At 43.5% G+C, this 17,340-nt stretch overlaps 1 protein-coding gene across 12 annotated transcripts in view; it reads right to left on the bottom strand.

Moving 5' to 3' along the window:
• LOC143960856 (uncharacterized) overlaps window positions 1–17,340 on the bottom strand; it is a 243,733-nt gene that overhangs the window by 172,494 nt on the left and 53,899 nt on the right. For all 12 annotated transcript variants that reach the window (XM_077469808.1, XM_077469811.1, XM_077469803.1 and 9 more), the window contains exon 9: window positions 6,318–6,365. In XM_077469808.1, coding sequence (XP_077325934.1) covers window positions 6,318–6,365 — 48 coding nt within the window. The remainder of the gene's footprint in view (window positions 1–6,317; window positions 6,366–17,340) is intronic.

Raw genomic sequence — 17,340 nt, 5'->3', positions numbered from 1 at the left:
TGATTAAAAAAGACAATCAGATATTAGCTTTAATCAAAATTGTATTTTTAATACATTCAGAATATTTATAGATACAGAGGTGAAGACAGCTAAATCTATATTCCGTAAATGTGTTATTTCACACCAATCCCACCTTATTAAAGCTGCTAGCATCAAAACAATACAAACGTCATCCAACATAGCAAAAGAATATGTGCCACGCTACTATAAAAAGTAAAGTCAATCAAATAACATAATATAAACTTCAAACACAATAGTCAAAACATATTCAGTTTGGTTCACACTACTGCAACTTGTCAAGCGACGTGACACAAAGACAAATGACAAGTCAAAATCCATGTATTTCAATGGCATTTGTTCTAATCTATATGACTAAGTCACAGAGCTTTTTTAAGAAAGGTTCCTGCACTATTTTGATACAACTTTCAGGTGACTTGAGTGCCATAAAGTGTAATAAGTTGCATTAAAGTCTCATGAAAGTCACACCACAAAGTCACAGTGGAAATCGCATGACTTTGGAGTTGCACTAGTGTGAACCAAGCCTAAAGTGCACAGTGCACATATCATAAACAAATGCAAAAAATACAATAAACTTTGTAAAAAGTCCCAACATTAATCAATTGTGTGCAAAAAAATCAATAACATGCAAAAAAATCCATCTGCAAACTTCTCAATTCATAAACATTACAATGGTGTAGATGTAAAACCAAACAATTCAGCACCACCATCACTTGCATCTCCTAGCTCCATGGAGTGGTGGAGTAAAGTGGATGAAAACCTGCACCAGTACTGATAGCTGCAGCACTGATTTGTTTGGTTTTAAACCCATTGAATTGGTCTGGGTGCACTTAATTATGTAAGTGTTTTATTTTTCATGTAATAGAGAAAACAATGTTGTTTTATTTCTGAAGCCACATGCTTGGCTAGAGAAAGACATTGTACTGTAGTTGCTTTGTGTGCCTATACAAGACTCTTCTATTGGCTTTCAATGCCATTCAAGATCCAATCAGCAAGGGGATAAATGGAGGACTTGAGAGATTATGATGCAGGCCACACTAGACTTAAGGGAAATGTAGTCTGTTAAGAGGATCTTGCATAAGAGCAGTTGGAGTGGTAGACTGCAAATCCCAGATATACACTCGAAAATTCCTTATCGTACGGACCATGTACATAAACAGCCCGGATAGGATGTGTGCCGATGCAGGTGGATATTTCTGAATGTCCTCCTGCATCAGAGGCTCATACGTGGCTGCAAGAGTGTGCACCCATGAGCCCTGGTGATTGGTGTGTGTCCCGCATCACATGACATGCTACAGGACCAATGTAATTGTGATTGTGATGTGATTTCTGTGCCCGTTTAGGACACGTTGAAAATGTAAACAGAAGCCGTGTGGTGTGGCTTCCAGTTCCTTCTCATCACACAGTAGTCTGTTTGTGAGAGGAGAAGGATCTCTTAGCATCTCAGAGCCTGTAAGATATTTTCCAATTAGTTTTGCCACACTGCCATTCACCTCCCTGATCACTGCCACCTGTCACTTAGTCCTGTTTACCTATACAGTGTGCCCTGATCACCATAACAGTGTCCCCTGATCACCCCTGCACCACATCCTGATCGCTGCTATACTAGTGGGTCCTGATCACGCCATACCAGTTGGTCCTGATCACCATCACACCAGCATCCTGATCACCATCATACCAGCGTGTCCGCTGTGCTGGTGCTCCAGGGCCTACAAAAATGTGATGGGTAGTCAGGAAGTGAGATGCATAACTTATGCCCCTAGAACGCCTGAAGGTGCTCATTGAATTTTGGTCCTCTCAGATGGGGCTAGATTTTAAAAGGTTGGATCCTGGTGTGTCAGTCTGACACACCGCATCTCCTTACCACACGATCAGCTTTGTCCAATCACAGCAGATCACAGTGTAAACAGGAAAATACATGTATCGGCTTTTCCTCTATTCGCACTGACAGGCGTGAGTAGAGGAGAGCCAATCGGCTGCTCTCCTGACAGGGGGTATGATAATCAGTGCATTGATTATCAGCGCAGACCCATTAAGGATACCCACCCAGGACCACTAGGGATGCCCACCCATGACCACCACGTAAGCCCACTAGAGCCCACCAGGGATACCAAACCTTGCCCATTAGGAATGGCACTCTGTGCCCATCAGTGATGCCTGCCAGTTCCTCCTGCTAAGTGCTGTCTATCAGTGATGCCCATTAGTGCCCACCAGTGCCTATAAGTGCCCTTTAGTTCCACCTATCAGTGTCACTTATAAGTGCCAATTAGTGCCACCTATGAGTGCCCATCAGTGCCACCAATCAGTACACATCAGTGCTGCTTATCAGTGCTGCATAAAAGTGCCTCATCATCAGTGCTACCTCATCAGTGCCAATCAGTACTGCCTCATCAGTGCCCATCAGTGAAGGAGAAAACTTACTTATTTACACAGTTTTGTAACAGAAACAAAGAAAACTTTTTTCTCAAAATTATCGGTCTTTTTTTATTTGTAGCACAAAAAATAAAAACCCTGGTTCTGATCAGATACCACCAAAAGAAATCTCTATTTGTGGAAAAAAAAATCAAAGAATGTTGTTAGGGTACAACGTCGCATGAGCACGCAATTGTCATTCAAAATGTGATAGCACTGAAAGCTGAAAATTTGTCCGGGCAGGAAGGTGTATAAGTGCCCTGTATTGAAGTTGTTAAAAAAACTTGCCATGCCTCTTACTAAATACCTTGAACTGTCTACTTTCCAAAAGAGAGGGTATATGTACTGTCCTGGCATTTTAGGGCCTCAAGAAACATCAGGATTGATCAGTTTTCAAATATACTGTATATACCATAGTTTGCTATACCTTTCACACAGAATAAATAATATACACTGAGTTCATTCTCTTTTTGCTCATTTATGCAAATGCTCACATTTATTTTAACCTGTGACAATATATTGAGTTTAACACTAACCAGTCCGGTGTTTGCTTTCTGATACTGAAATATAGTTGTGTGCAGGGTATTTATATTTGTACTCTCAAAAGTATTGCAGTATCCATTTGTTTACTCTGGGGTTTCAGAGGGGCCGAGGTTGTAGACAGAGTTGAGGCAAAAGAAAACATGAAGCAAATCTACCAAGCGGCTCCTGTGAGGGTAGCACTACACAAGGATTGTGAAAATAAAGGGATATTAAGGTGATCATTAATTGGTGAAAGTGGTGAAATGCTAGCTTTAGACCTTTTAGGCTGGATTCACACTATTTTGAATTAGATGTGGGTTCTCTTGCATTAAATTTTCATAGCAGAAGATTGTGACCGGCTCTCTATGGAGCCGGTTCACACATCTCTGGAGCGTCTCCGGTGCAAATAGCAAACGAGATCTGTGCGTCTATGCAGGCTGAAATCGGACCTAAACTGGTGAATGGAGACGCACCAGACTCCTGTGCTGTGAGCCGCTCCGTGCTCTAGTGTGAACCCAGCCTTATAATTTTAAGGTCCAACACTAGGTCAGGTGAGAGTGTGTCCACTAGGAAATAGTTGTAGCAACACTAAATTTTGTTATCGCACACTATTGGAACATATATAAATTGAGAAGATTGCAGATGGATTTTTTGCACATTCTTGATATTTTTGCACACAACTGATTAACTTCAGGACTTTAATGGTGTTATATTGCTTGTTTTAATTAATAAGTTTGATGTTTATATCATGTTATTTGATTTAATTACTTTTATATAGTAGCATATTCCTTTATAAGCTACATTTGTATGTAGCACTCAAATGCAAAACTGGTACTTAACTGTCTGCCTTGCTTTCAAAGCCTCACTATTAGTACATTAATGTGATGAATAGTTAATTGGCCAAAACGCAGGAGGTGAAAGAGGGCAAAATCATACTAGACTTGCGTTATAATAATTATTTTTAAAAACAAAAAAAAAACTTAATTTCTCCCCCTCCCTGTTACCCTGGGCTCAAATATTTTTGACCATTACCAAGCTTGGAAACCTAATTTGAGCAAATAAAAAATAAAATAATAGTCTATGTGCCACTACTTATTGCACATAAACTGAAGTGTGTACATTGGGGATGAGTCGATGGTTTGGTCTCAACTTGTTAACATCATGTTAACATCAGGGATGAGTCGAAGGTTGAGTCTGAACTTTAGCCTATTCAGCTCTCTGTTTATTAGGAGAGAAAAGTCATATATTGAAACAGTATTTCTACGACTTCTACATTATAGTAGAGATTAAGGTGGAGAAGGTGAAATATAGCATTATATTTCACTTTCTCCACCTTAATCCCAGGATAATTTCAGAGACCTTATTTATCTGTCACATCTTCACTTTATCATCCAGTGTTATGTGCATTTTTGCATATGAGTACTGATTGATTACCCACTTTTTTGTTATACATGGTATTTGTCTTGTTATGGAAATTGTTTGTTATTTACATTTATTGTAAGGAGTTTATTTGGAGGTTTTGCCTCTGCACCTCTGGTTTATACTGGCATCTTGTGCACATCTTTAGTATTACTTTCAGCATTAATATTTGTATCACCTTGTGACACATTCGTTACACTACAGTTCAACAGCGCAGCATCACTTATTATACACTTACACTAATTGGTTACGGATTTTACTTATCGGTGTTCACAGCAGTTGTTTTGTTTTATATATTTCTTTTCACCCCCAGTGATAGTGCGGGAGTATTCTTTTACTAGTTTTGCATCCCCTTGAAATGCACACCAAATTCAAAGGGTCTTGTATGTATTTTAGGAGAGACAATACAATTACTTTATCATTCTTGCTGTAGGATGTGCTATGGCAAAAATGACATTTACAAATAAAAAAAATGATACAGTTTAACCGATTGAGGCCCAAGAGAATTGTACCCCCTTCCTGACCAGAGCACTTTTTACAATTTGGCACTGCATCGCTTTAACTGAAAATTGCACGGTCATGCAATGCTGTACCCAAACTAAATTTGCAACCTTTTTTCCCACAAATAGAGCTTTCTTTTGGTAGTATTTGATCACTTCTGCGGTTTTTATTTTTTGCGCTATAACCAAAAAAACTGACAAGTTTGAAAAAAAAACAATATTTTTTACTTTTTGCTATAATAAATATCCCCCAATTTAAAAAAACACATTTCTTCATCAGTTTAGACCAATATATATTCTTCGACATATTTTTTGTAAAAAATCTCAATAAGCGTATATTGGTTATAGTGTCTACAGACTATGAGAAAGGCTTATGGCATTTTTATGACATTTTTTTTCTACTAGTAATGCCAGGGATCTGCAATTTTTAGTGGTACTGCGACATTGCAACAAACAGATCAGAAACTTTTTTGGGACCGTTGACATTTATAAAGCAATCAGTGCAATAAAAATGCAACGATTACTGTGTAAATGTCACTGGTAGTCAAGGGGTTAACACTAGGGGCGATCAAGGGGTTAAATGTGTGTTCCCTCAGTATGTTCTAATTGTATGGGGATAGGACTGAGTAGGAGAGGAGACCTATCACTGTTCCTACTTAGTAGGAACAAACAACATGTCTCCTCTCCTCTGACAGCGCAGGGATTTGTGTGTTTACACACACAAATCCCTCTGCTGGTGGTCGTGCATGCAATCGCCTGTGGCTAGCAGCGATCATGCCCGCTGGCCACACACATCGGGTACTCAAGCAGCGCGTGCATGCCCTTGTCCTCTGGTGGCCGAAAAAGGGAAGGACATACTCATACAGGATTTCGCCCAGGAGAGCCATTGTGGTGCATTATATCTGTGTGAGTCGGTCGAAAACCTGTAAAATTTCCGGGAAATAACATTCATTGCTATTTTCTTTTAATTTTTTTTTTTTTTTTTAAAGCAACAGCAGCACACTGATCTCTTCAAATGTTCCCTAAAATTCATAGCAGACCCTTTGTGATGTTTTTTTAAATAGTAAAGAAACTGTCAATGTAATGCAAATTTTTGACACTCTGCTTATTTGCCCAGAAATTTCTATTTTTGATTTGAAAGATTTGGCAACCATTGATTTCAATAGAGTTCAGATTTCAAGTCTGAACTTCTTTGAAGTTCCCCAAACCCTGTTCAAACTGAACCCAAGGGCAGTTCCGCTAGTCACTAATTAAGATGATTCCCAGATTACCTGTTTATTAAGGGCTTCACTCACTGGTAAGAAGACCTTATCACACCCCCTTTACAATATGTTTGCCTACATATTAAAACAATATGAATGTAAAATACACATATAAAAATAATGGCATGTTTACTATAGTATAAAATACAGCATTATATCTTTTACATAGTTTGCATTTTCTTACTTGGCAGGCTTGTAGTTTCATATCTAGGATTAGTTTCACCAGGTCGCTCTATGGAGAAAAAAAATAGCTTATGATACGGTTCATTTATACATACTGTATATATTTATTTGTTTGCATATTTGTCACACTTAAATGATTCAGATCATCAAACAAGTTTTAATATTATTATTATATTATTATTATTATACTAAGATAAAATACGAGTAAATACAAAATGCTTGTTTTTAAATGATGATTTAATTTATTAAGGGAAAAAATTGTAATTGTCCCCTAAACCTAATAACTGATTGTGCCACACCCGGTGGCAACTAGGGATGGGCCGAATGGGCCCCTGTTCGGTTCGCACCAGAACTTTCGGACTCCGTGAAAGTTTGGACCTGAATAACGTCATCATCAACATAATTTTTAAATGAGCAGTGATTTTTTATTTTTTTAAGTGAAAGCATAAAAATGAAAAATTCCTTCCAATATAGTGCATGAGGAGTGTCCTTAGTCTACCTGTAAAGTGTCAGATCTGTACCTGGGAACAAGATTAGAGATTTTTTGGATACATTCTAATGTCACTTTGACTTTGTATAGGAGTAACGGATGCGTAAAAATTTGTCTTTGGGTGCGGTGGCGCCTTCCCACAGTAACCCTATAGAGGTAATCTTGATGAAAGCAAGGATTGATCTTGCTGTAAACAATTGCAAGGCTATGCACCTGTCAAACAGGGGCTGAAAAATGGACTTTGAGAGTTAATTGTGCCCATGAAACCTATACTAAAACCTATACCAAAAGCAAAAACCTAAACCTATACCAAAAGCCAAAACCTAAACCTATACCAAAAGCAAGTGGCTGACACTGTGTTTTAATAACTCAGCTGACTCCTCAATGGCTGTTGTTGGGGCTATGACAGGAATGGATGTGGACAAGGAGGTAGGTTTATCCACTCTGGCAACCAAAGGGGACTGTACACTTGTCTCTGCTTGTGTGACAGAGAATGAGGAAGGTTTATTAAGCTAGTCCACCACCTCCTCTGCCTGCTGTGGCTAGATAGCATGGGCAAACTCACTAAACAAAGGAAATGATGCCCTGCCTGAAGACTGACCACCACGTCCACCTTTGCCTGTGGACACATGAACGTCTGCCTCTCCTTGTTGTCCTACCAGACATTATTGGGAGGGAGGGGGTGGTGCTTATAAGCAAGGGTAAAGAAGAATTTAAAATCTGTATGAAGATGCTCTTTAATGAATATAAAGAGGTGTTTGGTGCACTTTAATTTGAGTACTCACACTACACAGACACACTTCACGGATACACTATAATATACTGCAAAATAATGCGCCAAACATACAGTGATGCACAGAAATATATGGCGTTAAACTGTCAGTAACACACACAAAATGATATGGCGTTAAACTGGCAGTAACGCACACAGAGCTATATGGAGTTAAACTGGCAGTAAGACACGAAAAACTATATGGCATTAAACTGGTAGTAACGTACACAGAAATATATGGTGTTAAACTGGCAGCATTGCACGCAAAATTATAGGGTGTTAAACTGGCAGTAACGCACACAGAACCATATGGCGTTAAACTGCCAGTAACGCACGCAAAACAATATGGGGTTAAACTGGCAGTAACGCACACAGAAATATATGGCATTAAACTGGCAGTAACGCAATCAAATAGATGGTGTTCAACCATCACTACACTGTCAAGATTACTGGCACAGTCTCACTACACTGCACTGAAACTATATGAGCTGTCCTTACTCCATACTAATGTATGTATGAATGGCATGGTCTTGCTACACAACAGTTAAACTATCTGAGCTGTTCCTACTCTAGCTGCACACTATGCAAAGCTGAATGTTGGTCCTCCTCGATACACTCACACTATCCCTAGACTGACACTAAACTATTATTCTACATTGACAATTGAAGCAAAACAGCACAGTATAGCACACTAACTGCCTAATAGCACTGAACAGAGCCCTGTTCTATCTCTCTCCACACCGAAATCACAAAATGGCTGCCATTGAACAAATACTTTTATACTGTAGGGCAGGAATGAGCCATGACTGTCATGATGACAGTGTCCAATCATGACTTTGACAGTGCTCTGTGCCCTGATTGGCTGAATCTTTCACTGCTTCAGACAATTGGGGCTTGCAATGCACTGTTCAGAGCCGCAATGCATTGTGGTTGCTTCGGGGGGCCGAACAATGAATGACCTGTTTGTTAGCATGTTTGCCAAATGCCCGAACAGCGAATGTTCAGGCCGAACCATTTGCCCATCCCTAGTGGCAACAACTGCAAACAAGCATTTGCAATAACTGGCAATGAGTCTTTGACATCACTGTGGAGGAATTTTGTCTCACTCTTCTTTCAGAGTTGTTTTCATTCAGCCACATTGGAGGGTTTTCAAACTCGACTGGTTTGTGTAAGGTCATGCCACTCATCTCAATTGGATTTAAGTCTGGACTTTGACCCGGCCACTCCAAAACCTTAAAGCGGAGGTCCACCCTAAAGTGGACCTTCCGCTCATTGGAACCCTCCCCCCCTCCGGCGCCACAATTGGCACCTTTCAGGGGGGAGGGGGGTGCAGATACCTGTACAGTACAGGTATTCTGCACCCACTTCCGGGATAGCTCTCTGCGAAAAGGGGCGTAGATTACGCCCCTTTCCGCAAGTGCCCGCCCCTTTCCGCAAGTGCCCCACTTGAAGACTTTGAGGTCGAAACACGTAGGGCCAGCAGTTATCTGCTCCCCACATTGCTATTTTTTATCCAATTTTTATGTATCACGTGATTTTATAATTTCAATTTTGTTCATCGCAAATTTTTTTTTCAATAAACCTTCATTGGTTGTATTTCACCATGCGAAGCGCATTTTTTGCTCTATTCCCTTTATGGTGAACCTTTGCGGGACATCTGGCATCAAGTTTGATCGCAGCGTTTGGCACAGAAATCCCACTCACCTTTCCTATCTGTTGACCACGAGGAACCCTGAGAGGACAACATATCGGGTCGGTGTACTGGGGTGAGTGGCTGGAGCCTCCCCCATAAGCTCGCAAGACACACTACTATAAGGTGGATGTGTCCAACTCATCTGGTAAGGGTACCTATTTCTTCTATTTGCTTATAATCCAGTTCCAAGAGTTGCCAAGGGTGGAGAACTTGGTAGGATAATTCACCCTGAATGTCATCTGCGGACTTGCAATTCAGCCTGAGACGCACCAGAGTGAATAATTTTTTGGGACTGTTCTCAAACACTTCATGAACTTTTGTATTCACTCGTTCATATTGATATTTATACACATCACTTATTCTTTTCACCTATTCAAATAGGTGCCTTTTAGCGCAGCATTAATTGTATTTATGTTATGTGGACTTGGTTTGTTTGTATGCTAGCAGCTGGGCTGTGTTCCTCACAGAATATATTATAGTTTTTTCACTTTTCTTTTCACTAGTTTATGTTTGAATTAGCGCGGTGTTTTTTCCTTTGTTTTGTCGCAAGTGCCCCGCTGCCTGCTGGGAAACACACAGATCCCAGAGGCAGCGGGGACCGTCCTTATTGCGCAGCGCGGCTCGCGCATGCGCAGTAGGGAACCGGGAAATGAAGCCGAAAGGCTCCATTTCCTGATTCCCATACCCAAGATGGCGGCGGCAGCACCTGACAGACGATCTAGAGATCGGCTTCGGGTGCCGACATCGCGGGCGCGCTGGACAGGTAAGTGTCACTATTTTAAAAGTCAGCAGCTGCAGTATTTGTAGCTGCTGGCTTTTAAAAAATAAAATAAACGCGGAGTCCCGGCGGACTCCCGCTTTAACTGTTTTTTTTTTTTGTCGTTCATAGGTGGACTTGCTGATGTGTTTCAGATCATTGTCCTGCTGCATAACCCAAGTGCGCTTGGGCTTGAGTTCACAAACTGATGGCCTGACATTCTACTTCAGGATTTTCTGGTAGAGTGCAGAATTCATGGCTCCATCAGTTATGGCAGGTCCTGAAGCTACAAAGTAGCCCCAGACCATCACGCTACAACCACCATGTTTGACTGTTGGTATGATGTTCTTTTTATGAAATTCTGTGTTAGTTTTGCATATATCTATAAAGTGCAGCGCTATCAGCGTCAATATCACATAAATTATCACATAAATTACTATATATATAAAAATTGATCCATTATTTAATATTGGAACAGAAAAAAAGACAAATGTAACATGCATTCAACTAAAAGCTGAAAATGAAAAACACTATTACAGTCTAAACGGTAGATATCACAATATAAATAGTTCATCAATGAAAGTTCATGAATTCAAACATAGTGAAAAAAAAGGGGGAAGTTGAATTATGAATAGATTAGATTCCAGTGTCCCAGAAAACATATTCCACAGGAGAGATAAATGCATGGCAGAGAGTGTAAGCTGCCATCTTTACTGCTGTTGGTACATTCACACGGAGGATTTGTGGAAAGCTGACTCTCCTTATGCATGCATTTATCACTCAAATTTTCAGGTTATCTTTGTGATATTAGAATGTGTTTAATGATCTGAATCATTTACCGTGCCCTGAAAAAGTATTCATACCCCCTGGAATTTTCCACATTTTGTCATGTTACAGCCAAAAACGTAAAAGTATTTTATTGGGATTTTATGTGATAGACCAACACAAAGTGTGAATTGTGAAGTGGAATGATGATAAATGATAAATGGTTTTCAAAATGTTTTACAAATAAATATCTGAAATGTGTGGTGTGCATTTGTATTCACCTCCCCAAGTCAATACTTTGTAGAACCACCTTTCACTGATATTACAGTTGCAAGTCTTTTGGGGATGTCTCTACCAGCTTTGCACATCTAGAGAGTGAAATTTTTGCCCATTCTTCTTCGCAAAATAGGTCAAGCTCTGTCAGATTGAATGGAGAGCTTCTGTGCAATTTTCAGTCTTGCCACAGATTCTAAATTGGATTTAGGTCTAGACTTTGACTGAGCCATTTGAACACATGAATATGCTTTGATCTAAACCATTCCATTGTAGCTCTGGCTGTATGTTTAGGGTCATTGTCCTGCTGGAAGTTGAACCTCCGCCCCTGTCTCAAGTCTTTTGCAGACTCTAAGCCCTTGTACACACGGTCGGACATTCCGACAACAAAATCCGTCGGATTTTGTCCGACGGATTTTGTCCGAAACTGGTGTTGCATACACACGGTTGCACAAAGTTGTCAGAAAATCCGATCGTTCGTAACGTGATGTTATTTAGTTACGATAGGACTATGTTCAGGCTAGTAGCCAATAGCTTTGGTCTAGGAATTTGATCTGAGCATGCGTGGCACTTTGTCCGATCAGAATTCTCTACAAACAATCGGACAAAGTCCGATCGGATCATGTTGTCAGAAATTTTTTATATCCAGCTCTCAAACTTTGTTGGTCGGACATTCTAACGGAAAAAGTCAGATGAAGCCCACACACGGTCGGATTACCCGACAACACGGTCCGATCAGACATTTTCCGTCTGAATGTCCGACCATGTGTACAAGGGCTAACAGGTTTTGTTCTAAGACTGCCCTGTATTTGGCTCCATCCATCTTCCCATCAACTCTGACCAGCTTCCCTGTCTTTGCTGGAAAAAAGCATCCCCACAACATGATGCTGCCACCACCATGTTTTACAGTGTGAATGGTGTGTTCAGGGTGATGTGCAGTGTTTTCTGCCACACATAGCATTATGCTTTTAGGCCAAAAAGTAAAATTTTGGTCTCATCTGACCAGAGCATCTTCTTCTACCTGTTTGCTGTGTCCCCCACATGGCTTCTCTCAAACTGCAAACAGAACTTCTTCTTAAGGTTTTCTTTCAACAATGGCTTTCTTCTTGCCACTCTTCCATGAAGGCCAGATTTGTGGAGTGCACAACTAATGGTTGTCCTGTGGACAGATTCTCCGACCTGAGCCATGGATCTCTGCAGCTCCCCCAGAGTTACCATGGGCCTCTTGGCTGCTTCCCCGATTAATGCTCTCTTTGTCAGTTTAGGTGGACGGCCATGTCTTGGTAGGTTTGCAGTTGTGCCATACTCTTTCCATTTTGGGATGATGGATTGAACAGTGCTCCATGAGATGTTGAAAGCTTGGGTAATTTTTTATAATCTAACCCTGCTTTAAACACAATGCCCATCGCAGTGCATTGCTGGCTCATGATTGGCCAAGCATGCCCTGTGACCCCGCATGCTTGGCCAATCACAGCGCCGGCAGCAAGGAGAGCCATGATTGGCCACAGGCAGGATGCCTGTGGCCAATCATAGCTCAGGCTGTGTAGTACATGCCCCACACTATATAAGGCCGCCAGCGCGGCGGCCTTGTGTAGTGTGTTGGCATCTGTAGGAGTTAGTGGGTGTTCTGTGTACCTTCAACACAGTATACACCGATCGTTATCGGCCGATTTTTCGTTCTTGCTCTTCTGTAGTGGTTGTTGGTGGTCTGCGTGCTCTGAACCCAGTATACACTGCTATATCCATCTATATAGCTAGCTATCTTGCTCGTTCTAAATAGAGCTTGCAGTCAGTGGTAGGAGATTGTGTGTGCTGTCTGCGGGGTCTGAACCCAGTATACACCGCTATATCCACCTATATAGCTAGCTATCTTGCTCATTTAAATAGAGCTTGCAGTCAGTGGTAGGAGATTGTGCATGCTGTCTGCGTGCTCTGAACCCAGTATACACCGCTATATCAATCTATATAGCTAGCTAGCTTGCTCATTTTAAATAGAGCTTGCAGTCAGTGGTAGGAGATTGTGCGTGCTGTCTGCGTGCTCTGAACCCAGTATACACCGCTATTTCCATCTATATAGCTAGCTATCTTGCTTGTTTTAAATAGAGCTTGCAGTCAGTGGGTGGAGATTGTGCGTGCTGTCTGCGTGCTCTGAACCCAGTATACATCGCTATATCCACCTATATAGCTAACTATCTTGCTCATTTTAAATAGAGCTTGCGGTCAGTGGTAGGAGATTGTGCGTGCTGTCTGCGTGCTCTGAACCCAGTATACACCGATATATCCACCTATATAGCTAACTATCTTGCTAGTTTTAAATAGAGCTTGCAGTCAGTGGTAGGAGATTGTGCGTGCTGTCTGCATGCTCTGAGCCCAGTATACACCACTATATCCACCTACACAACTCTTCTCTATTTGAGCCATCTGCCATCTGCAGGAGTTAGTGGAAGTTGTGTGTGCCTCCAGCACAATATACACTACCCAATTGCTGGTTTTCCCAACTCCCTTCAGGCCATTACCATGTCTGGAAGGCCAGCAAGGAGAGGCAGACAGGCGCGAGCCGATAAAAGAGGGCAAGCAGGCTCTGTGTCTAGAGACAACAGTGCTGGTCGTGGACGCGGTGCATCATCATCATCAGCACGTGGCCATGGGATACGCTTGTGCTTCTTTTCGGCAGCTGGACATGTTGAGCCGCAACATGCCAACGACTTGGTAGAGTGGATGATAAAGCCCTCTTCATCCTCCTCATCTCACCCAGGCTCAGGGTACTAGCAAAGCAGCTGCCAACGCATCGTCTTCCCTCCTCTCAATGTCATCACCAGTGACTCCTTCCCTAGACCCACCACATCCTCCTGAGGAGTCTCCTGAACTCTTTGAGCACAGTGTTGGGTACATGCTCCAGGAGGATGCCCAGTGTTTTGTAGGCTCTGATGATGATACTCAGCTAGAGGAAGGCAGTAGCGTGAAAGCAGAGAGAGGGGATGCTCAAGAAGGATAGCAATCTGGCAGTCATGCTCCACAAGCTGCAGCATACTGCCAGGTTTGCTCCAGTGATGAAGAAGGAGGGGATGATGAGGGCACTGACTCCACATGGGTGCCTGGTAGGAGAGAGGAGGAGAAGGAGGAGGAGGAGGCTCATGTCCAACGAGGCAGGATGCCCTCTGGGGGCCAGCTTAGGGGCAGCACACTGACTGAATCACACCGCAGAGCTCCGCCTGTGCAGGGCGCTGCCTCTGCGCGTTATTCTAAAAGTTCTTTGGTGTGGGCCTTTTTTGAGACAAGTGCATCAGATCGCACCGCTGCTATTTGCAACATATGTCTAAAGCGTATCTCGCGTGGCCAAAACATCAGCCGCTTGGGCACCACATGCTTGACCAGACATATGTTGACCTGCCATTCAGCTCGTTGGCAAGCGTACCTCAAAGACCCACACCGAAGAACAAAGCGGACCTCTCCTTGCTCCTCATCAGCTGGGATCTCCAACCCCACTAGACCTTCAGTCCTCTCTGAAACCTGCTCTGAGAGGAATGAAGGTGTAGAATATTACCGCTTACTCATGGTCCAGCAGGTATGGACAGCGACGTTACCTGTCTTTCATGGCCCATTGGGTCACTCATCTGGCAGCTGGGAAGGATGCATGACAAGGTGCAGTAGTGTTGGAGGTTGTTCCGCCACCACGCCTCCAAAATGCTACTATTGGTTGTGACACACCTCTCTCCTTCACCCCATACTCTTCTTCTTCCTCCATGACCTCTTCCAGTGCTCTGTCCTCAGAACCAGCGGTGCTCCGTAGGCGTTCCAGGGGCTACGCAAGTACGCAGGCAAAACGATGCCATGCCGTGCTTGCGCTGGTTTGTTTGGGGGACAGGAGCCACACTGGGGCGGAAGTTTTGTCAGCTCTGCAGGGGCAGGCCGAGAGGTGGTTGACACCATGCCAGCTTAAGCCAGGAATGGTGGTTTGCGACAATGGCACCAACCTCCTCTCCGCCCCCGACAGGGACAACTGACCCATGTGCCCTGTGTGGCTCATGTCCTTTACCTGGTGGTGCAGCGGTTCTTGGGCAGGTACCCGGGCTTACAGGATGTCCTGAAGCAGGCCAGGAAAGTCTGTGTGCATTTCCGCCGATCATTTAATGCCTGTGCTCGGCTGGCTGAGCTCCAAAAGGAGTTGAACCTGCCCAAGAACCGCCTTATATGTGACATGCCCACCAGGTGGAACTCAACATTGGCCATGCTGCAGTGGCTGCACACGCAGCAGAGGGCCATCAATGAGTACCTGTGCGACTACGGCACCAGGACAGGGTCAGAGGAGCTCGGTTTTTTCTCACCATGCCAGTGGGGCATGATCAGGGATGCATGCACTGTCCTGTCACCATTTGAGGAGGCCACAAGGATGGTGAGCAGTGACAGTGCATGCATCAGTGACACTGTACCTCTTGTCCACCCCTTGGAGCATACGCTGCGTGGAATAATGGACAGGGCACTTGAGGCAGAACAGAGGCAGGAAGAGGAGGACTTCCTTGCCTCTCAACGCCCCCTTTATCCAGACAGTGTTCCTGCTGTGCCACCCATCACACAGGAAGAGGATGAGGAGGAGGAGGAGGAGGAGGAGGAGGAGGAGGAGGAGGAGGATGATTGTGTCAGCATGGAGGTGGAGGCTGGCACTCAGCATCAGCAGCAGCAGCAGTCTTGTAGGGATGATTTACAGTCCCAAGAAACCCGTGGACTTGTACATGGCTGGGAGGAGGTAGCTGTGGATCATGTTGTCCTTAGTGACCCAGAGGACTCCGGACCGAATGCCTCAGCTAACCTACGCTGCATGGCCTCCCTGATCCTGCAAAGCCTGCGGAAGGATCCTCGTATTCTTCGGATCAAGGAGAGGGACCATTACTGGCTGGCCACTCTCCTTGATCCACGGTACAAGGGTAAGGTTGCCGACCTTATCTTGCCATCGCAGAGGGAGCAGAGGATGAGACATCTCCGGGAGGCCTTGCAGAAAGGTCTGTGCAACGCATTCCCAGAGACTGGGAGGTTACAAACTCCTGGTCCTGGACAACGTGTTGCTGAGGCATCGGTCAGAAGGAGCTGTGGAGAAGGTGGCCGTCTGACCGATGTTTTCAGACAATTTTTTAGTCCGCAGCCCCAAGGTATGATCGGTTCCAGCAACCATCGCCAGCGTCTGATTTACATGGTGCAGGAATACCTATGGGCAAGGTCAGACTTGGACACCTTTCCCACTGAAAATCCTCTGGCTTACTGGGTCTTGAGGATGGATCACTGGCCAGAGCTTGCACAGTATGCAATTGAGCTACTGGCCTGTCCTGCATCCAGCGTTCTTTCGGAACGCAACTTCAGTGCTGCTGGTGGCTTTGTTACCGATCACAGGGTGCGCCTATCCACCGAATCAGTTGATCGACTGACCTTCATCAAGATGAATCAGTCTTGGATCACCCACAGCTACCAAGCACCTGAAGCTGATGTAACCAAATATTTTTTTTTTTAATATCACATCCCTTCAAGACTGCCTATGCTGATCCTGAGTGACTGTCCTGTTATGTTGATTGTCTATCCTCTTCCTCCTCGCTGATATGTTGGAAGAACATTTTTGGTTCTGGGTGATGCCATCATCCCAATTTTTCTGCCCCTGTTTAACAGGGGCGTTTAATTACAATTTTTGATGCAATGCTTTGCGGCAGGGCTCATTCCTGCACCACAACTAGAGTAAATGGGAGAGGTTGCAGTGTTGTGGCACCAGCACCAGTGCCTAAGGCCCAATTTTTCTGCCCCTGTTTAACAGGGGCGTTTGATTAAAATTTTTGATGCAATGCTTTGCAGCAGGGCTCATTCTTGCACTACAACTAGAATATATGGAAGAGGTTGCAGTGTCGTGGTACCAGCACCAGTGCCAGCAGCCCAATTTTTCAGCCCTTGTTTAACAGGGACATGTAATTACAATTCTTGATATAATATTTCACAGGAGGGCCCGTTCCTGTGCCCACCCAGAGTAACTGTGAGGACTTATAGTGTTGTGGCACCAGCACCACAACCACCAAAGGCCCAATTTTTCTACCACTGTTCAACAATGGCATGTAATTACATTTCTTGATATAATCGTTCACAGCAGGGCGCTCCAGCGCCCACCAAGAGTCACTTTGAGGGCTTACAATGTTGTGACAAAACCAACACCTTGTTCCGCCATTTCTGCAGAGCATATAGGGCAGGCCCCTACTTTCAAACATCCAACTTACAAACATCTCCTACTTGCAAACGGAAGGAG

Source organism: Lithobates pipiens, unplaced genomic scaffold (genome assembly GCF_037356315.1).
Source record: "Lithobates pipiens isolate NorthernLeopardFrog02 unplaced genomic scaffold, aLitPip1_a1.2 Scaffold_8, whole genome shotgun sequence".
Classification (NCBI taxonomy): Eukaryota; Metazoa; Chordata; class Amphibia; order Anura; family Ranidae; genus Lithobates; species Lithobates pipiens.
Note: the sequence above shows the minus strand (reverse complement) of the source record. Positions and strands in the feature narration are given on the sequence as shown.